General features: G+C 36.9%; 1 protein-coding gene across 5 annotated transcripts in view; it reads right to left on the bottom strand.

The window, feature by feature from the left end:
- Positions 1 to 23,627, bottom strand: part of ypel1 (yippee-like 1) — a 28,602-nt gene extending 4,975 nt beyond the window's left edge. The window contains exons 1-5 of one of the 5 annotated variants that reach the window (XM_039658708.2): positions 22,887 to 23,284; positions 18,586 to 18,664; positions 18,205 to 18,492; positions 5,519 to 5,562; positions 3,381 to 3,489 (exon numbers count right to left, since the gene is read on the bottom strand). In XM_039658708.2, the coding sequence (XP_039514642.1) occupies positions 3,381 to 3,489; positions 5,519 to 5,562; positions 18,205 to 18,321 (270 nt within the window). In that variant the 5' untranslated portion in view covers positions 18,322 to 18,492; positions 18,586 to 18,664; positions 22,887 to 23,284. Of the gene's footprint in view, positions 1 to 3,380; positions 3,490 to 5,518; positions 5,563 to 18,204; positions 18,493 to 18,585; positions 18,665 to 21,937; positions 22,186 to 22,886; positions 23,285 to 23,361 lie in introns of those variants that run through there. The other 4 variants (XM_039658707.2, XM_039658711.2, XM_039658709.2 and 1 more) reach the window with 4 other exon arrangements.

The raw sequence follows: 23,627 nt of genomic DNA, 5'->3' as shown, positions 1-23,627 counted from the left end.
TCTTGGTCTCGACTTGAACTGTTTTGGTCTCAACTTGAACTGTGTTGGTCTCGACTTGATCTGTCTTGTTCTTGGTCTCGACTTGATCTGTGTTGGTCTCGACTTGATCGGCCTTGGTCTCGGTCTCGACTTGATCTGTCTTGGTTTTGGTCTCGACTTGATCTGTTTTGGTCTTGGTCTCGAACTTGATCTGTTTTGGTCTTGCTCTCGACTTGATCTGTCTCGGTCTTAGTCTCGACTTGATCTGTGATGGTCTCGACTTGATCGGCCTTGGTCTCGGTCTCGACTTGATCTGTCTTGGTTTTGGTCTCGACTTGATCTGTTTTGGTCTTACTCTCGACTTGATCTGTCTTGGTCTCGAACTTGATCTGTTTTGGTCTTGCTCTCGACTTGATCTGTCTCAGTCTTGCTCTCGACTTGATCTGTCTCAGTCTTGCTCTCGACTTGATCTGTCTCAGTCTTGGTCTCGACTTGATCTGTCTCAGTCTTGGTCTCGACTTGATCTGTCTCGGTCTTGGTCTCGACTTGAACTGTTTTGGTCTCAACTTGAACTGTTTTGGTCTCGACTTGATCTGTCTCGGTCTTGGTCTCGACTTGATCTGTCTCGGTCTTGGTCTCAACTTGATCCGTCTCGGTCTTAGTCTCGACTTGATCTGTTTTGGTCTCGACTTGATCTGTCTCGGTCTTGGTCTCGACTTGATCTGTTCTGGTCTCGACTTGATCTGTTCTGGTCTCGACTTGATCTGTCTCGGTCTTGGTCTCGACTTGATCTGTCTCGTTCTTGGTCTCGACTTGATCTGTCTCGGTCTTGGTCTCGACTTGATCTGTCTCGGTCTTGGTCTCGACTTGATCTGTCTTGGTCTCGGTTTAGGCGGTCTTGACTACAAGTCTACTACTTGGTCTATGTTTTGATTATCGTTCTGAATCTGTCAAACATATCTGTTCATTTTGTTGTATATTTAGATATGTATACCAAAAAAATATTCTGGGGGCCTTGAAAGTTTTGAGAAAATGATCAAAAATTCTGCAGCTGGCTGGCAACTTTTGTAAAAAAAATTTTTTTAAATAAATAAAACACTGGCGGAGAAATATTATAATCACCGAATTACGATTTTCTGATTAAAAAAAAATTGCGATTTAAAATGTTTTTTTAAAATAAATAAATAAAGAATAAACTCCAGGTTTACTGTGCTTGTTTGTTGGGCTACACAATGTGGCCAAAAAAATCTGAATACACTGTATATCAATATGACTATTAAATAATAATAAATAGGGGGGAAATACGATGTTATAGAACAGGGGTGTCAAACTCAAATACACAGTGGGCCGAGATCAAAAAATTGCTATAGGTCAAGGGCCGGACAGGTTAAACACTTATTGAAACAACGTATTATTATTATGAACCTGAAAACAACAAGGTCTATATATTATTGCCAATAAAACAACATTAATTAGGAAATAAAATAAAATAAAATTAATAAATAAAATCAGTTTCACTAATTTCTTATGGTTATTTACAAAAGTTATTTACTTCAAAGGAAAATCAAATGTCCTATAGCAAGAGAAAGAAATGCAAAAATGAAAGTCCACCTTTTCAAAGTTCACCTTCCTTCAAATTTGGCTGATTATTTATGCTGAAAAATGGCCGAGTTTTGGTCTGTACTAATCTGTCACTGTCACATCGGGGAAAATACCTTTTGAGTTACAGACTACCAAACGTTAAAGAGAAGAGTGCAAAAACTGATGAAAGAAGGCGTTTGTGGTTGACAGAGGCACAGCATCAGCAATACGGCACTGACATTGACACTGATGGAGGGGTTTGCATTTGCAATAGTGATGTTTTCTTATTTAATTTTTACAACATGGATGTGTGTAGCCACCGCCGCGCTGGACTATATTAGGGACTTTAAGCAACAGCCTCTGGTGGAATTGCGTATTGAGCTGCAGAACGGTAGGAATCTGTTATGCAACGTTACGGCTTTTTCCGCGTTCTTGTCAGCGCCGGTTTCAATACATGTTTCAGAAATAATATTTTTCTGCTCGTCCGGCACTTTGCAACAACACAGCATTGTTTCGGCAGCGACTTGCAGCATGTCTCCTCTAAAACTGATGTTTAACGTTACATTTTATGTGGCGTGAAAGTCGCATTCCATCCGAAATCCGATCGTTCAGACTGAGGCATATGGTATTTGAATAGGATTTCAAACCACATATGGATGTAGCTGCTAGCTTGAAACGGATTTCATGTGCTTTTTGGACTGACAATCTGAGCGTAGCCTATGTCGGAACAAGAAAATAGAAGGAAGAATTGCAGTACGGGCTATAGAAGCTCACCATTACCACATATTAACTTTAGTTTGTCAAAATATTACGCTCTCTCCTGCTTGGTAAGTCCATCTCTATATGATTTCGTACCTACCAAGGGTTTTTTCTGTGTTTTTTAGTGTAACAATGTGTTCCGTAGTACATACATAGTGCAGTAAATGCTGTTGTTTACATCCGAGTGCCCCCATAATGGCCACTCATCCGGGTTACCGCCCAGAATGTCACGCTTTCGCGGTCATGTTTCCATGGTGACGCGTCATTGCTTGTCACGTGACACAGTGACGGCGGGCCAGCTCTAAAAATAAATACATTTTGTCATGCGGGCCAAAAATAATTCATTTGCGGGCCGGTTGTGGCCCGCGGGCCTTGAGTTTGACACATGTGTTATAGAATATGAGCATTTTAGTGCTTTCTGTACTCCTCTATTACACAACGTAGAATGCTGAAATGAGTCTTTTTAACCCCTTTAGGCTGTCTGAACCTCCTCTCACACCTGTCCATTACTCATCTGGACTGAAACTGTCCTTGCTGAATAAAAGTATTATGTTTTTAACTATTTTAAATGCACGTCACAGATGTCCACTGTTCACAGACATCGTGAGTTATGAGATAGTATAGTGTCTGTTTAAGGATTTATCAACGAACATTATTATGAAGTGTTATTGGGACTGATCTATTAAGTGTCTGCTGTTAAGAAAACTCAACAGCGTGATCACTTACAGCATCAAAGTGGGCCGTAATTGAGCTGTGAATAAAGACATATATAGAGCTATATCTGTGCTAGACTGCAGTGTGAAGTCAATGCAAGGGCATGTTAATTCTGGTCACTGGAGCCAAGCTAAGTAACAGGATATCAGTAGACAAAAATAAAGAAACCCACACAGCTCAGATTAGCCAACTGCTGTCACTGCAACTGCAGAACAAGCACTCTGACAAGCACATATCCGCAAAGTGAAAAAATCAGCTTGTATTGTGTTGTGATGCAAGGAAAAGAAATGCAGGAGTTTAAAATAATAGTCTGTAATTTGTGTGTAATGGAAGGAGAGACGACTTACGTATTTCCAGCCCAGAGTGGTTTTACAATTTTCACAGTAGATGTCTGCCACAGCATGTAAACCTGTTAGGAGAACCCTCTCCTCCGCTGGACCACAACCGACGTTCACACTGAGGGAAAAGAGGTTAATCAGTGGTCAAAATGGTGATTCATGTGACTGACCTGTTTTCTGAAAGTCATTGTGGGTCACCTTTACTGGATGACCACTAAGTAGGTCAGAAGAAGTACTACAGCAGATGTGAAGAGACCAACGGCCATGCAGCATCAACGTGAAACGACACTCGGACACAGCTAGGATAACTTTGCCACAATTTATTTCAACATAAATCCACTGGCATTTAAAAAAAAAGACTATGCATGGGTGATTTCAGAACAAGTAGTTTGCCAAACCCTTCATACACAAACTGCAGCATTCAATTAAATGCAAACGACATAAGAATGGATTTACACAGTTGATGGGGCTCAATGTTAGTCATTACAAATTCAGAATTATTTAAATTAGCGGGTGGGGATCAGATACATAATGAGCTGGATTTGATTTGGTCAAAACTTATTTAAATACCTAATGAATAATAAACTACCATTCCAAAGTTTAGGGTTGGTAAAATTGGTTTAATGTTTTTGATTTATCTTGTGTTCACCAATGCTGCATTTATTTGATCAAAAATACAGTAACATTTTGTGAAATGTTATTACAAGTTAAAATAACTTTTACTTTAACATTTTAATACGTAATTTATTCCTGTGATGCTGATTTGCTCCTTGGGAAAATGTCCTATTATTATTATCAATTTTGTGCTGAAACAGTTGTGCTGCTTAATATTTTTGTAGAGCCTGTGATGCATTTTTTTCCTGAAAAAAATCTATTAATTAATGAATAATAAGTTCAAAAGAACACTAAACATAGACATCATTTGGAACATTATAAATGTCTTATTTACGGTCACTTTTGATCAATTTAATCCATCCTTGCTGAATAAAAGTATAATTTTTGGAGAAAAAAAATCTTACTGACATCAAGCTTTTGAACAGTAACATATTAGATATCTGTAAATATTGATACATGCATAAACAAACTTTTCCAGTGCATTTATAACACGAGTGACCTAATTTTGCAGCCAACTAAATTTGTTGCAACTTGCAATGCAATTCTCACATTCAGTTTCATAAACTCTCAACAAAACAATCTTTCTTGCGTTAACATTTGAAGCCGAAACGTCCACATGTGATGACAGCGGTGCTTAACACTTAACACTGTGAATTGGCTGAGGAATGTCACAGGTCACGAACACAGTCAACCTTGAATTTATCATCGTAATATCTCACACACACCAGAGCGCTAGCTTAAACACACTGGTAGCACAATGCTTAAATATGATGAATCATCAACTCGCATCATTAGATAGCAGTGCTATGTTTAGGCCTACAGCTCTTGTAAAATGCAAAACAGCTATAGCCATTCCTCTATGAGTCTCAGACAGAGATATAAGGGATAATGTGCAGTCAACCGGTCATTTTCACAAAGCAAACCCCTTCAGGATGATGCAAGAAGACCCGTCTGCTTTGCACTCCGTCTGGGTTTATTTTGCAATAACATCCAGAAACATTCTCCCTTATATACACTACCGTTCAAAAGTTTGGGGTCAGAATGATTTTTTAATGTTTTTGAAAGTATCTTATGCTCACCGTGGCCGCGTCTATTTGATCAAAAATATAGTATAGTATATAATATTAATTTTTATTATTATTTTATTACAATTTAAAAATAATACGAATTTATTCCTGTGATGCAAAGCTGATTTTTTTTCAGCATCATTACTCCAGTCTTCAGTGTCACATGATCCTTCAGAAATCATTCTAATATGATGATTTGCTGCTCAAGAAACATTTCCTGTTATTATCAATGTTAAAAATGGTCATACTGTCAATGTCTGCTTAATATTTTTTTATTTAAAATAGAAAGCCTTTGTTACTGTCACTTTTTATCATTTTTGATGCATCCTTGCTGATTAAAAGCAATTTCTTTAAAAAAAAACAAAAAACATTTACTGACCCCAAACTTTTAAACAATAGTGTATCGTCTTAATTCACAACAAGAAAATGCTATAAATTGTTGATGTGAATGAGATAATTACTTACACTGAATTAAAGAGGTAGGCTCGTCCCTGGCTGCCTTGGAATGACTAGAGAGACAAAAAGAGAAATATAAATGTTATGTATGAATGATAATGTTCAGATCAGAGTTCTCGCACACTCACAGATGCATCGGACTCGCACATGGTTTTCCATGAAAGATTCACTAAGAGGCATTAGAAGAGTGTGTGTGGGCGTTATGGTGCTCTGTTCACGTGTGTGTGTTCGTGGAAAGTCTGTCTGAAATACGGTCTGGGCACAGGCCAACATGTGCATTTCATAAATGGTTCTTAGCATATGTGTCTGCAAGAATGAAACAGTGTTTCTCTTTAGAAAATGTGAGTGTATGTGGGCTTATGACACTCTACATAATGAACAGAGGTGCTTTTATTCTTCATCATAAAAATGGAGATAAAGCTGCACTGAATGGAGTTGCTTCTGTTGGGTTTCCATTCAGTGTTCAATGATATAGTTCACTTTCTCTTCTTTTTTTAATTTGTGGAACACAAAAAGGTGAAATTTTGAAGAATGTCCTGGCCACTCTTTTTAAAATATTGAAACCTGCCCAAAAAGTCCAAAAATGGGAAATAATACAAATAAATTAATTAAAACACATCATAAGTGATCTACAAAAGACTAAATTTCAGAACAAGGCCAAATTTAACCCTTGTGCATCAATTAAAAAAAGTTACACATAGGTAAAAAGAGGACAAAAATGTCCATGTCAAAAAACTGTCATAAAAATGTGACGCTTTGGAGCACAGACTTAAGTTTGGTATCATTTTAAAGAAGACCCTTTGCAGATTATTGATGAAGTAAAAAAAATAGTAATAAGTAAATCCAAAAAAAAGTTATATAGGTATAAGTTTATGAAAATTATTTATAAAATAATATTTTATATAATATATATATATATATATATATATATATATATATATATATATATATATTAAATCAGGTTGAACTCAAAACTACAATAAAATCAAAGCCATAAATCTAAATAGGTTGTGTTCCAAATTTGAGGATGATATCTCAAAAAATGAGCTTTCGGTAACAGTTTGTTTGGGCGTAGTAACATATTTTCCCCATTGGGTCCCAGCAAAAGCCCACTGGAGCTCACAGTGATTGGATCTCAATTTGCAGTTTTTCTCTCTCAGTCTGACAAACAAACACATGCGCACACACACACACACATATTTTTTTATAACACACATACCAACCACACTCTGACATCCATACCAACACACCCACACAAATATCGTTGCATAATTTATCCAGTTGGCTCTATACTATGCCGAACCAGAAAACAGGAATAAAGCGACATTTGTTTTATAGGCCAAACTTTAAAAAAATGACACCATCTGATAAAAAAATAGTAAAAAAATAAAATTTTGAAGCCTTGCCATCAGAATGAAAGCCTCTTAACAAAGATTGCATAATTTTATAGTTAACTGAACCGGGGATTAAAAATGGCAGTTTTAATGGGTTTCAATGGGGACATTTTTGTCCAAAAGGGGCTGAGAGGGAGTATTTTTTGTACCTAATGCAAAAAATATTTTTTAAGAAAATGACGGTGAAATAGTAAAATTCCAATAAAAATACATACCTGTGCCAAGTTTTTTGCAGTTAGCTTTAAAACAGGCAAAGTGGTCAAAAAAACAAAACTGAAAAGGACAAAAATGTCCACAAGGATGCACAAGGGTTAAACACAATTCACAAAAACCTTGAAATCGGCTGTACTTCATTGGCATGTTCATTATAATATTAAATAGAGTGCAAGCCACTACTTTATGACTTGAAGCTTCCAATCAGTGTAACTATGAGGAATGATCAGCATACCACTAAAAATATCTTCTTTTGTCTTCCACAGAAAAAATAGAAAGTCTAAAAGGTTTGGAGCAACAAGATTGTTCGATATGTCATAACTTTCATTTTTGGTTGAACTAATCCCCCAAGTGCCCGGTGCTTTTAAAGCCGTCTGTGTCCTTCTTTCTTCTCTGTCAGTATCTCTGGCTCCTTAATCCCTTCTCTGGCCACTTTCTTCTCTTTACTGATGGTTTTGAAAGCATTAACCTGTTTAACATCTACCACACCGTAATAACACAGATAACAGAGTTTAGTCTAATGAATACTTCAGCCACGAACTCAAACAGCACCAATGATCAGCATACAAATATACTATAAAGTTTGGAACAACACAACTTACTTTAAAGATTATTTGCTTTACTATTATTAGTGGTCGACCGTCCGGCATAGATTTTTTTTGCTGGCTGATATAAAGCCATTATCACACTCTTTGATTTTAACTTGAAAATGCTAAGTTTAGAAAGGATTTTTAACACCTTTACAAGACACTTCTTTTTAACATGTTCACATTCAGAATGAGCAACAGTTAAAGTAACACTTTCCTTAGCAAACACCACTAATAACGGCACTCAGTGATGGTGAGAATATAGACCATTTTGCAAGATATAAACAACACTGGTCCAGAAAAACTTCCGGTTTCAGTTTGTAACTGTTTTCTTTATTTCACATGTAAAGAAAACATCTTAAAGTTTTTAGTTTAACTTTTTGATTCAGTTTTATATGTTCTGTTGGTTGTATTTTATCCCAGCTTTTATATAGTGTTAAAAAACTTAAAACAGGAAGTGCTTCTGGACCAGTGTTGTTTACATCTTGCAAAATGGTCTATAGTGAGGAGACAAAACGCACAAGGGAACTTAGTCATAAGTCGGTCTGTATATTCTAGCAGTAAGTGGTGTGCAAAGGTTAAGCAGACGTATTCATGGATGGAGCACTGAACGCTCTGACAAACCAGCTAAAAATATGGATTTACCAACAACAAGTGCGATGCTTTTCAGATTAGGAAAGCTTTTTTGGAAACCCTAAAATAATGCACCACCAATGCATACAGACATCCATGAGTTTTCTACAAAAGCAGTGCATGCTTGTTGGTGTAGGTTGGATTTAGGCCAGTGTGCTCCTGGTAACCTGCTGTCATCCTCGGTCGCAGGAGCCGGGGCATGGGCGAATCGGCTTTACTTTTCCACTGCCGGTGACCTGAGTACAGCTACAAGCCTAATAAAGACTGTTAAAGCCCACAGCGGCTGTCTGTGCTCTTCTAAGAGGAGTGTCTAACCAGCTCAAGCTGAAGGCAAATGGGTAATTTTATAGGGACATTGACACAATGAAAGGCCCCCGACTGTGTCGTTTAACATTGTGGGACAAGTAAATCTGGCTGTTGTTACAATGGCAGTATGTGCACAATGCACATGGGAATGAGAGGAGGAGCAAAAGACGTGCATTTAGGAGGACGAGAATGCATTCAAGCCAGATCGTTGAGATTTAATTACAGATCTGCCTCCATTATTATGTCATAATCACAAAAGCAGCACGCTAAAGTCCTGGGAAACATTCAGTGCAAATGAGCAAAGAGATACATTAGCAACTGTTAACAGAAAGTGTATTGTACAAGCTTCCGATTCAGAGTATGAAATGTTTAAGGGGTGATGAACTGAGAAATCAAATTTTCCTTGAGCTTTTGACATCTAAGAGGTCATCATATTATAAGAATATCCTGTAAGTTTCAGAACTGAAAACGTCCTTGTTAGTCCAATAAAAGCTTTTATTGACACCAGCCTCAGCAAACGACTCGTTTTTCAAAGTGGGGAACTATGACGTCAAAGAGGATAAAACACCACCCCCGCTGAAGAAGATCAACGCCGTGTAGCCCCGCCCACCGATCCATTACACACATAGATAAATAACATAGGCCTACCTCGTGATGACAAACCGGATCGACATTGTCCGTCTGTTCGCTTCATTTCACTGAGGATTGTTTTGTCAACAAGATTGGATTTGCAGACCGATTAAGAGTAAAGAACGGTGCTGTGCCTTCTATATTGATCTGACAGGAATTGTGCAACTTACGGACTCGAACGTATGGGTGAATCATTCCGGTTGCCATTTTATCAAAACAATTTCCCCCACGTGCGCCGACGAGTGAGTTGAAACTCATTATAATATGCAAAACTGTTATCCACTCACAGGAGTGGGCGTTTACTTCCAAGTCTTCAATGCGAGACGCCCATAAAAACCGAGCGTTTCTGAGCTGGTCTCAAAGCTAGGATAGAAAATAGCCTTTTACTTATTCAATTTAATGTTTTTGAATGCAAAAACAAAGCGAATGTCATAAGTCGACCTCAGACAACAATATAATCAAATTTAAAAAGCACCCCTTTAAGATGTACTCTTTTATTTCAGAGCTTCTCTTAATAATTCATTCGTCGCAGTTACTTTTTTGCAGCAGAAATGACTAGTGGTGTTCCAAGCGACTCATTTCTTTAAGGTTTTCGACATGCCTTGAGGACATCTTGGTAAGTGTTGCCTGGTTTTAAACTACAGCAGGCCACACAGAAGGGATCCCTGGGATTCGATAATTTTCTCTTTTAAAGCGATTAATAAACACTTTAATGTTTTTTCACCATGACAAGGGCCAAGGCTTGGGTTAATCTGCAGATGCAATGAAGTGTAGATCAATTATTTTAAAATAGTGGTTTGGACCGTGGGGCCTAATGCGTAAAAGCTGCATACAAAAAAGGGGCTTTTGCCACAGTTAATAGTTAATACAATTTCCTTCATCAGGATTTACACACACACAAAAAAACTTTCTATCAGAGCTATATATGTGTACTTATACTGGTATTTTGATTTTAGTGACTTATACAAGATACAAGAATTAACTTCAGCTGAATTCAACAGTCATTTTGAAGCCATTGTTCATCATTTTACAAATATCTTTTGCATAATTGACTTTCAGACGTCAAACTGTGATTGACTTGGACCAAAGTAAGTGATACCTAAATTTTAACTAGTAGTAACATTGACAATTCACATCAATTTAAAACAATCTCTTAGCAAGTATCTGAACTGTGCCAAGGCCAGCTATATTATTAAGACATCAAATGGTAACATAAGCTAGTTTAGTATATAAACAATTACTAATGCATTAAACATACACTACCATTCAAAAGTTGTTTTTTTAAGATTTTATTTAATTCTGCAAAGATGCATTAAAATGATCAAAGGTGACAGAAAAGATCTTTTGTAACATTATTGTAAATTTCTTGAATTTCAAATAAATGTTGTCAAACTTGATAATATTAAGAAATGTTTCTTGAGCCACAAATCATCATATTAGAATGATTTCTAAAGGATCATGTGACACTGAAGGCTGGAGTAAATAAATTACAGGAATAAATTACATTTTAAAACATATTCACATAAAAAAGGGTTATTTTAAACTGTATAATATTTTAAACTAATAATATTCCAGTTTTTAATTTTTTTTAATTAAAAAGAAAGCAGCCTTGGTGAGCATAAGAGACACTTCTCTCAAAAAAATATTACAAAAATCATGCCAATACCAAACATTTGAATGGTAAGTGTATGAAAATTAAATGGATTCTGGCATATTTACAGATAAAGCCAGTTGTGCATACTTAAACTTTATATTTGCAATGAAACGAAATACATACTTGAAAATCTCTGAACCACTGCACTAATATCAATGGAGATTTGGAGCATGTGTATTGTCACTTCAAATACCAATTATTAGATTTATGGCATCTGATTCATGCTCACATCATAAACTTTGACCGGTATCATCCACACATTTTCAAGTCAGAATATTTGGTCGAAGAATATCAAAAAACAAACATCTCTGTCTTTATGCAAAATGTGTTTCCAACGCAGGCTGATTTTATTGTGAGGCTAAAATTTTCCACCTGGCTTGAAAACAAAACCACCCATTCTTTTACTGCCTTCATTTATCTATTGGCTGAAGATCTACTCTGCACTGACTGGCTGACGTTCCTCCCTCTCTCACTGGCCTTAAACTCTTCGGCTAACGTAACCTGAGATTACTGTTGTTAAAACAGAACAAGTGGGTCATTTACTGTTCTCATCAAAGGCACCTGGCTCAGAGACAAACTGCAGTCAATGCTGGGTTTGTTCTAATTCTTTGCAATCACTACCTGATTGTGGGAGCAGTTATGAGGCACATCTGATAGTAGGGGCTTGGTAATTCACTTTAACTACAGAGGAGGAGAAATGGGGAGATTTAGAGAAAAGGGATCAGAACATGCAACCCATCAAATAATCAGATAAAGGCGCCAACATGGGCGGCATCCTAACCAAGATAAACTTCATAAACCTACACAGACAGCGACTTTACACTTCACACATAAAAAAAGTATTCTTTATGGGAGAGTTGTATTGTTATCTAAGCATGTCTCTAATCGGACAATACTCTGAGAAGCATAAAAACACATAGCACACTTAAATAGTAAATTTTTTAATAAGATAATAAAATAGTACTTTTCAGTGTTAAAAGAAAAAAATATTTATAATCAACTTTTTTTCTTGCTTCATCCATCATCTCGGTTAAACTTTTTCACTAAATTTGGCAGAAGGTATTCTGGGATTATAATTTGGCAGTAATGAGATTTATTCATTTCTACCCCACTTTCTACACTGTATATCGCTTTAATTCACTAGTTCGCCTGCCCATTCAGCCTTAAAGGGTAATAGTTAACTAACTTTGCTTAGTGTCCTTGGAGGAAGCTCGAACCTGAGTCTCGGCTTGAGTTAAACCCCCCCATGATGGAATTGTGCATAAGAGGATAGAGATAGTTTACTGGAGAAGGGCTGCTGGAAGAATTTGTCAATGGGATGACGTGCTTATATAGTACGCTCGTAATGATGATTGACAGGACTGAATGTTTAGGCTCCTCCCGAACCTACTGTTACCTACATTTGGGACTTCATTACAAATAATAGAGCAATGCATTGTTTAGGTCAATTAATCTGACGATTTTTGACCAGTTTTCGGAAAATCTTTCTGCCTGGTGTTACTTACAAAATCTATCAATAGCCATGTAAATATATGGTATGCATTTTCTATTTTCAAATATTATTTGTGAATTTTGGGCAAATAAATGTATGTAAATAAATTCAGCAATAAATAAATATTTATATACATGTGTACACACATATGGACAGTACACACTCATATAAATAAATATATATATAAATAAATATATAAATAAATGAATTTAAGTATAATATATATATATATATATATATATAAATAAATGTATTTAAGTATAATATATATATATATATATATATATATATATATATATATATATACAGTATCTCACGAAAGTGAGTACACCCCTCATATTTAAGCAAACATTTTAGTATATCCTCTCAAGGGACAATACTATCTAAATGAAACTTGGATATATTCCAGAGTAGTCAATGTGCTGCTTGTATAACAGTATAGATTTACTGTCCTCTGAAAATAACTCAACAAACAGACATTATTGTCAAAATAGCTGGCAACAAAGGTGAGTACACCCTAAGTGATTATACCTGTATGCCGTTTAACCATGCAAAGCCACGTGTCCTATTCATCATTTTCATGTTTTTGTCTGCTATACTGTATATATATATATATATATATATATATATATATATATATATATTAGTGCTGTCAGTAAAACATGTTATTAACGGCGTTTAAGCAAACCCATTTTAATGGCGTCAAGTTTTTTTATCGCGCTAGTCAAATTTTAGGACCTCGTCAGTATTTCTTTCACCATTTTATTGATGGACAGTGTTACAATGTGTGAGATATTATTTGCTCCAAGAGAGAATGTTAGTGTGAAATTGAACACAGTATATGCCAATATTGTTTTCAATAAAAAAACATCTGCAAAAAGCAAGCCAATCCACTTTTCCATGTTGATAAGAGCATTAAAATGAGAAAAAATAATGGGACAAAAAGAAATCAAGACATCTAGAATACATAAAAATGTGCGATTAATCTATTACATTAAAGCGATTAATCGCAATTAAATATTTTAATCATCTCGTCTGACGGCACTAATTAATAATATTAATAGCTAATATCCAATATATATAATTCTGCAAACTACATTTTGGAGCAGAGAGATTAGGTATACAAATTGTCCAAGAACTTCCAAAGACAATTTTTTTGTAGGCTCCCAGCATAAGGACTTAGACAAGATTGCTTAAAGTATAAAGATCTTGATGATGTAGTGCCATACGACCCAATGTCCCATCTCGGGAGCAGATGGGGTGTCTGTCTGTGAGTCAGAAGGGTGCTTGACGAAGACTTACTGCAGACAAAGCCTTAGCTTAGCCTTTCCACAATACTGTCCGCATTCCGTCAGTGAGCTTTGATGCCAATCCAATAGTTCAGCATGCAAGTCCTGCTTTTTATTGGCTAGCGCCAAGTCCTTTCTAAAGTTGATCCCATTTTTGGCAGGTTTGTGACAGCATAATGCAAGATATCATGATACCTCACCTCTTAGTTTATGAAAAAATGCATTAGTACGACGCTATGCATCCTTTCAATGGGGAATTCACCATAATTAATATGTCAAGAATGAATGCATTAAATGAAAGATACAACGAGAAGACTGGGAAAGACATCTGACATGGCAAGACTCACCAAATCTGGTGGCCATGCTGGAAGATTGAAAGTACGTCATAAACAAATTGGCCTGCTTTAACAGTTAAAACAAAAAAGCACAACATTTTCCACTTTTAAGCGCTAACAAAGGCCTCCATTCTGAAATAAAGTGGGTCATCTTTAACAAAGCCATATTTAGGCATCATCTAAATGTCAGGATATGTAAGGAACATCTGTTGATCTTTGTCAATTCTTGACCTTAAAATCTCCTCACAGAGGACAGCCCAGAAACAATGTACCTTTCATAATATACGACCTGCCATTGAGCAGGTCCATTTGTTAATGAAATAAAGATGCATGCCATGAAAAGAGCCCTTGGGTTTGGAGTAGCTACAGGATAAAGGTGCTGGACCCAGACTATCACCCTCAACGAAATGACATAATCAGCTTAGAGGTAATTCTTGGCATTGAGGAGATGAGATTGCAGGCGAATCCAGTGCAGCCATACAGTATAGCAAAACATATCTTCACCAGACCGACTCACCTCCACAGAGCATGTGGTGTTTTTCAAGTGCTAAGAGCATTAATACTTTTATTTGGACACACAAACACTCCTTGCCTGCTGGATAAAGGAAAAGAGACTTTCTGACAGATTCTGGGGGATGAACGCACTGGAGCTTGAGCTGAAGCCGACTGAAATGAATTTCGTTCTGCTTACTGTGAAATTCCATCATTTGTCCTGAAGTTTGCCCCGGTCTACCTTCATGTCCAAAAAAAGATACTGGCATGGGCGCATACAGTCAGTCAATTAATCTGCGTGTAAAGAGGGGATGGTATTAGGGACGGCTGCTCCTCACAGATCTTATTTTAGATTTTGTGTGTATCCATATACAGATTGCAATGCATCACCAACCATTACAAGCCATGACTGGGTGGTCATAGGATTTCTACAGTACATTTTAGATATACCGTATGGAAATGTATTTCTTAATAACAAAAAAGACTGATTTAATTTAATATGTTTATAGTCTTGTTTCCACTGAGTGTTTCAAAGTGAAGCCAGTGTTTTGTGTGTCAGTAGTAAAACACTTTATCTCTACATGTGAGATCAGCATGCATTTGGGAACGAAGCGGGCAAGAGTTATTTTCACATTAGCATAATTTCAAAACTTTTTGTGGGCAGATGATTACAGCATTACAGCAACCCGTTTTCACAGAAATGGTAGTTTGGTAGAACTGCAGTTCACGTCAAAATAAAAGCTCAAGGGTTTATCTCTCGCAAGTCAAGAAGTTAGGACAACAGTATACTAATTTACCCACTGCAGCATAATGTAAACTAAAATGATATACCTATTAAATATATTTGCATTTGTTTAACAATACTATATATAGGCTATTTCTTTTTTAAACCATTATTATTATATTCTAATTGTTTGGCTTCCTATAACACCAGTGTGAATGTAATGTAGACACTATATCATGACTAAAGAGAGGGTCGATTCCCCTTTAAAGTCAATGCACAGACTTTTTTTTTTTTGTTCAATTAGCAGACTGAACATGGGTTGGACCTCTTAATTTTGAATTCTCAAAGTGCACCAGATTGATAAATTTCATTTAAAAATAAAAATGTTTTCTTACGACCCCCAAGAAGGACAGAGTTCCAGCCCCCATATTCTCACAAAATCCTCTGGGAAACACTGTATGTACATTTAGCCGTAATCTTAATACAATACAGGATTGCATGACTGCATATCCACATAATCTAGGACCTTAAAAACAACAACAGTCACTAAATATGTCATGGAAATACAAGTTATCCAACATTCCTCAGGTCAAAATCGTCAATAAAATGTTGCTGGGTCACTCTCATGAAAACTTGGAGGACACGTCAAACAGCTTCAGATTTCTGACCCATAAAGCAGCTATGTGACGTGGCTTCTTTTTGTTTGTTTGTACATTTTCCTTTCTTATAAAAATGGGAAAGCAAATCAAACTGTGGCTGGATTCATGAAATTTTTCTAAAGAAGCGAAGAATTCTTTTAAGATAAGAATGTCCCAAAAAGGAATTCCAGAAAACTTCTTAAAGGGTTAGTTCACCCAAAAATGAAAATTAAGTCATTAATTACTCACCCCCATGCTGTACCAACCCCGTAAGACCTTCGTTCGTCTTCGGAACACAAATGAAGATATTTTTGATTAAATTTGAGAGCTGTATAACTCTCAAAAAAAATAAATAAATAAATAAATAACGAGTTTATTCGACTATTTCTTTTCTTCCTTGTAGGCCAGAACGAGACTTCCTTATAGATTTCCACGACGCATGCGCGAGAATTGCGATCTGAAGTAGTGTAAGCTGGTGTAAGCAGATCGCAAATCTCGCGCATGCGTCGTGGAAATCTAAGGAAGTCTCGTTCTGGCCTACAAGGAAGAAAAGAAATAGTCGAATAAACTCGTTATTTTTGTTTGTTTTTTCGCACAAAAAGTATTCGCGTCGCTTGATAAACATATAGTTGAGCCACGGTAGTCACTTGGGATATTTAAACATTTTCTTCATTGACTTTTTGGGCCGTCAAGAGGCAGTCCCTTAGGAGCCAATGTGGTAGTTATACAGCTCTCAAATTTAATCAAAAATATCTTCATTTGTGTTCCGAAGACGAACGAAGGTCTTACGGGGTTGGTACAGCATGGGGGTGAGTAATTAATGACTTCATTTTCATTTTTGGGTGAACTAACCCTTTAAGTTATCAGATATTTTTTTTAAGGGATATTTCACCCAAAAAAATAATTCTGTCATCATTTACTCACCCTCATTTTGTTCGAGAGACCATTATGAATTTCTTTCTTCTGCTGAACACAAAAGATATTTAGAAGAATATGGGTAACCAAACAGTAGATGGGCCCCATTGACTTCCATAGTATGGAAAGATAAATAAATCCTATGGAAGTCAAAATATCTCCTTTTATGTTCAGCAGAAGAAAGAAATTCTTCATACAGGTTTGGAACAACTTCAGGGTGAGTAAATGATGCCAGAATTGTCATTTTTTGGTTGAACTATCCTGGCTTTAGGAATAATTGTAATCTTAAGAATCTATTTTTCAAATCGCTTTAGCCTGGAAAACAAGAAATCAAACAGGTTAACCGAACCACCTGTTCCCAGATCGTGTCTGAACTACAAAAGGGTCCGACTGATCCTGACAGGTGCTGTGGATACTGGGAAGTGGATCATCTCCTGCAGTAGCGTTAACAGCTTAGCCATCTGGGAGAGTGGCACGTGCCTCATGTGTGAACATATCCTGCTAAATCCACCAAACAAGATGCAAAGTGTCTGCTGTGATATATACATACACAAAACAGAACGTCAGCTAGGCTGGTAAACCTTTTATGGATGCTGTCAGGAGACACAAAAACAGTCTAAGCACAGCGGAGACGTGACTTACAGCATGCTGCAAGGGAACAGAAAATCTAGGGCTCTCAAACGATTAATCGCGATTAATCGCATCCAAAATAAAAGTTTGTGTTTACATAATATATGTGGGTGCACTGTGTATAATTATTTTATATATATATATATAAATACACACACATGCTTGTATATATTTAAGAAATATTTTCATGTATATAGATTTATATATACTTTATATTATATATAAATATAAATATTTTATATGTAAATAATATTTTTTTTTCTTAAATATATAAAGAAAATAATTATACACAGTGCACCCACATATATTATGTAAACACAAACTTTTATTTTGGATGCGATTAATCGTATCTAGTTTATTCCGCACACATATACATATGTATATGCGAGCTGTCATTTCCCCCACTAAGTTTATTATTTTCAAATTACTAGGTAAACAATTTCATTAAAAAACTTTTATCCAAAACGACTTGCATGGCATTTAAGGCATGCATTTTCAATTCCATTCGTTCTCTAGGAATGAAGCCCATGTCCTTGGTATTCCTAACATCATGCTCAACTTGTATGAACTAACTATTTCTTTTAAGTATGGACCGAGGACTGTTCTTCTCGACTCGTGTTTCCTGAAATCCCGTGGTTACTGCGAAAAGCTACAATACTTTGAAAGAACTTGTGCTGGATAATGTAGTTAATTTAGTAGCATTGCTACTTTTAGTTAGTTTCTCCCCAACACTGCCTGCCAGTCCATTAGAGTCGCCACTGACCTTTGAGATGAGCTCATCGTGATTGGCGAGATGTGCCCGGCAGTGGATGCAGCTGTAGGTTCGGTGACAGTTGGGCAGGTAGGCCTGGAAAGTCTTTGACTTTGTCATCTTGACCATCTCACAGTCGTGGTTCTCTTCACTGGGTTCTTCTGGGCTGGCACTAGACGAGTTGCAGCTTTGCTGAACTTGCTGACAGAAGAAACACTGGAAGATGCAAGCAAAAGCCGTCGTTGTTGTGGAGTGGGTGTGTGGCACGCTCCACACAGACACCACAGGAGAAAATACGACCTGGAAATAGAAGGCAAGAAAAGGAGGATGGAGAAAGTCATTATTAATTGGCTTCTACTGAGCTATTAAAAGGTAGGGTAATCTCAAACTGACCTTTAGGACCCAAAAATCCTCATGATTTTCATCATTTACTCAACTCATGTCATTCCAAAACCCTATGACTGTCTTTCTGCTGTGGAACATAAAATGAGAAATTGCACTGGTTACTTTTCCATGCAATTATGATGAATGGGAATCAGAGCAAGGGCACCACAGAAGTAGCTGTAAGCTTCACAAAAACATTCTTTTGAGTCGGCTCTCATGTGATCCAGTTCACAAAATCAGTCAAGAATTGGACTGCTTTGGTTCTCTTGATCCGAATTCCCTTCATTTAGACTAACTCAATGATCCGTTGCAGTTAACAAAATTGAACTAGAAGGGTGGATGGATAACTACTTAAAATTCTGGTCTGTATGACTTCCGATGACTTTGAATACAGTTCACGAGTTATATTGTCCACATTTATGATAACTTTTTGGTACTCTTGCATCCTATTTGAAGCTTAAAATTGCATGGAAGGAGTAACCATTAAATGATGACAGAGTCTTCCATTTTTGGGTTGTACTACTACTTACATTTGCATTTAGCAGATAATTTTACCCAAAGCGACTTACATGGCATTTAAGGTATGCATTTTCAATTCAATGTTCCCTAGCAATCAATCCCATGTCCTTGGTGTTCCTAAAGCCATCATCAACTTTTATGAACTAACTATTTATTTTAAGCATAAACAATTTGTCCTAGAATTGCAAAAAAATAGTATGCAAATGAGCAGCTCAAATCTGATAAAAGCAAAAGAAACAATTTCCTCTTCACCCCTGACAGTTTAAGCCTGATCAGCCGGTGAGACTGATGAAGTGTGAATAATAAAGATTTTCCCTCCAGCGACACCACATATTTAACATTCCCTTTTAGACAAGTTTTTTAAGGATGTCAAAAATGGCAGCTAGTTGCCCTGTGCACCAAGAGGACCAAGATAAGCTCTATTGCCACCGTGGGAAACACATCATCTATAACACAATAACATTCAAATCATCTTGATTTACCAGACTGCCCACTTTTTGCAGTGAATTAATTGTGGAAGGTTATTTATTTATACATCAATGATTTTAGCTACAGCACTTCCTTTAATTATCATGCAAAACCTTTGAACATGAACAAAGCTATCAAAGTACCATATTGAAACTATCGTCTGCACGGAAGGAGAAATTATAAAGAATAATAATAATTAAAGGCATTTTTACACTTTTTTTTAAAGAAAAAAAAATTCTGTCATAATTTACTCACCCTCAAGTTGTTCCAAACCTGTATGAATTTCTTTCTTCTGTTAAACACAAAAGATATTCTGAAAAATGTCAGTAATCAAACAGTTGATGGACTTCCCTAGTATTTTCCCACATACTATTGAGGCCAATGAGGCTCATCAACTGTTTGGTTACCCATATTCTTTCAAATATTTTAATTTGTGTTCAGCAGAAGAAAGAAATGCATATAGATTTGGAACAATTTGATGGTGAGTAAATGATGACAGAATTTTCATTTTGGGGTGAACTATCCCTTTAAGACACTGGCCGATTTTAATGACTTTTCTAAAACAGCATCACTTTTTGACATTCATCATTCCATAGTTCCCATGCTGTGAACACAAACAATCAGAAAATAACAGGAAACTCAGTATAGTGCGCTAATGAGGGGGCAACAACACTGTATGCAAAAGAAAACAGTCACTTCCGCAATAGCACAGGAAGCTCCAACCATGCCGACCAACAAAGCGCGCGAGCTCTGGCGCCGATGGCGCCGATGATGCCAGATCTTGCTAAAACATGCAACACACTCTGACTTACCTAACCAAAATCAGTCTAATGATAATGAAGCAAACACATGCTGCTTTTGTTTTGCATAAAACATACATTATCAATACAAAATTCATTTTGACGCTAAAATGTCTTTTCGAGAACCAAATAATTTAAATGTTTCACATATTACAACTGAACCCCATAAATAAATCTCACTCGTGCGCACAGAGAAACTGAGGAAAGCAGAAACGGATGAAGAGGAGCTGTTCAATAATTACACAATACACTGGGATCTGTACAGCAAGTGGGGATATTTGACAACTGCTGCTATTATTGGTCGATCATACGTCATTATGATATCAATGTTAAGCATGCAACTGCATTATGTTAACAATCCCTCAAAATAGCCCATAATATAAGCGACTTTATGAAAACAAAACACATAGACGCTTACAATAAGCGGAGTTGGCAACACTCGCGCGTGCACGAAGACAAGACCTCGCGCAGCGCTCGATGTGGCACGCGTCTCGGTTGAAAAGAGAACTTTACCTGTTTACATTATATCTAAATATTCAATATCTACTAAATGATTGAATTTTTTTCATTTTACAAATCTATTAATCACATAAATATCCACGAAAATAATCTAGAGATTATTCCCTATATTTAATGTAATTCGCACGAATTATAATGTAGCCTAAAGACAAAAGCACTAACGTGTTTGCGCAAATTGCACGTCAAGCGTGCTTTTACAAAGACAAGTTAATTGGAAAGAACGCACACATCTGTAACATTGTAAAATGTGCGGAAAATGTGATAACTGTTCAGTTATAATATGTTTTATAACTGCTAACCCTGTAAAAGCGCTGAGTTTTGAAATAAAACCAGAGGACGGTCGATCTGAAGGAAGATCAACAGCAGACAAACAAAGGAGACTCATGAGCGCGTGTTAACCTGATAGGATAAGGCTAATCATGAGTATGATGGCTTAAGATATAAGAAATATAACAAATCTAACCATTTAAAAGCTCGAATAGTCAAGTTAAGCTAATCACTTCTAAATCTAAGCAAGTTACTTATTCATTGCAACTTATTCCGCATACGCATGCGTCTCTTTTGTTTTACTTCCATGCAAACAAGGGACAAATAACAAAGCAAGATGCCCATAAAAGCAATTCAGTGCGCCAACAATAGGCAACCAGTTACAAAAGGTGCAAATTGATTGTTGTCAGCGGGATCTTTAGAGCAAACAACAAAGAAACCCTGAGACCAACGTGGATACAAAACAAAGGCTCGTGCGTTGACAAAACCAGGAAGCGCAGTGACAGACAACATTTTGAGTCTCGATATCTGCAAACACTAATGCCAACGATAATTTGTCAAAACCAAATACGACATTGTGTTTTTGTACCGTACAATTAACTTACAAATCGCGTGCATGCACCCAACTCCACATTTTTGTCAAAGGCAGACGAGAGATTTAGACAAGGAAAGGTGTTGAGATTGTGTACATTTAACGTTACCAACAAGCGTTTTAAAACTATATTTTTGTCCTCACATATCAAATATAAAAGTACATTAGTGACATGAGCAGAAACTCGTCAACTTACCACTTGAACTGGATCTTGCGAAGTTTGGCATAGATTTTCTAAAGGGAAGCTGATGTTTTTTTCCACTCAACGTATGATTTGTGATGTTTTTTATTTATTTTTGGTTATGGTTGTCTTGTCTCGGTGCAGGTTCCGTGCTGAGATCTCAAACGGAGACTATCTGACAGTTTTGTGTTTCGGCTAGGCTGTACATTTCTCTAGTCTTTGTTGCACTCTTTGTGTTTGTGTGATAGACTTGCTGCTTTGTGAGTGGGCGGGGCGTCGCATTACTGGCGTGTAAAGCAGCCAATAGCGGGGCTGCGAGGGCGTGGCCATCAGTGAATCGAAAATAACCCCGGATGTGTAAATAAATACAATGCAACTCAACGATTATATAGGTTATGATGACTTCATCGTATCCATGTTTTGCATTATCCCCTGGCAGCTCTCAAAATGGAGAGCTGTATGCCCCAATGAAGAATAATTCAACGAAGTGTAGATTAGAATTTAAAAATTGAATTGAGTTAGCTAATTGATTGAATAGCTCTATTTGAGCCCTATAATGTCACTGACTCCTTTTTATTGTGAAGCACCCACACACTCAAAGTCCACATGTAAAACATGCAATTCTTGTCAACGTATCAAGAGTCATCATAGAGCAATATTGCTTAATAAATGGTTTGGGACTTGTGTAAGGGTGGGATTCACAGCCTGGCAGGCAGCATTAAAGCAATGGCCCCATCTTTATGCGTCAGAGAGCATCTGCTACGCCTTATAAATAATAAGTGAAAAGTCTACCTAAAAATAAATGATGATCACAAAAAAAAACAACCCAGTATCTTATTAAGTGTGCACAACTATAACGGCAGATGCAATGCATAAGGTAAAACTTATCCTTACTATATTGACATGCATGTCATTGTCATTATATTCACGGACAGTGCGTTGTTTAAAGATAAATGACCCTTACCTATTGACACAGGCAGACAGACGCAGTGTTCCGACGATAATCAGTACTCATCGATAGTTTCAAAAGCGAACAGGAAGGCGTGGATTCGTGCAACATTATCAAGTCTTCGGGTAAATAAGGAAGCCTGTCGCGTCGCCACCACTGTCCTGATGATGTCATATGTTTTCATTCTGCGTCCCATTTTATAACTCCGCGCCATAGTAACCCACAGTAAAGCTTTTCACACTGACTCAAGGCAATTATTATCCAGCTCACCAAATAAAATAAAAATACAGAGTGTTACGCTTGGCAGCGTCGTGTTTTAACTTGCTGCCTGCTGTGGGGAAATAAAAACACAGCACTCCAATGTGACCTTCGCTGAGGCACTTATGGAGTCCTCTTAAAGCAACTCACACATTCTGGTGTTTGCACTGGAAAATATCATCGAATTTATAAAGAAAACATGCCAAATGTTGCACGACGCAGAATGCGATACCTTTTAGGAGGACGTGGATCAGTTGTTCTCCCCTCTGCAGGGTTTCTCATTCAGGAGCACTGCTGTGGTGTCCGCATGTGTCACGACGGTGCAAGATGCTGCTGCTGCTGTTGTTGTTGTTGTTGTTTAGAGTCTTCTGTTCATATTTCTTTCGCTCCGACACTCTTCTCTGCGGATTTTTTGTTGTTGAATGAGACTGTGATGCGATCACGTACAAGGCTGAGGTCGCTATTAGTGTGCGCTCCACGCTCACTAACGTTTACATC

Source organism: Pimephales promelas, chromosome 4, assembly GCF_988280905.1.
Source record: "Pimephales promelas chromosome 4, fPimPro1.hap1.1, whole genome shotgun sequence".
NCBI classification, from domain to species: Eukaryota; Metazoa; Chordata; class Actinopteri; order Cypriniformes; family Leuciscidae; genus Pimephales; species Pimephales promelas.
Note: the sequence above shows the minus strand (reverse complement) of the source record. Positions and strands in the feature narration are given on the sequence as shown.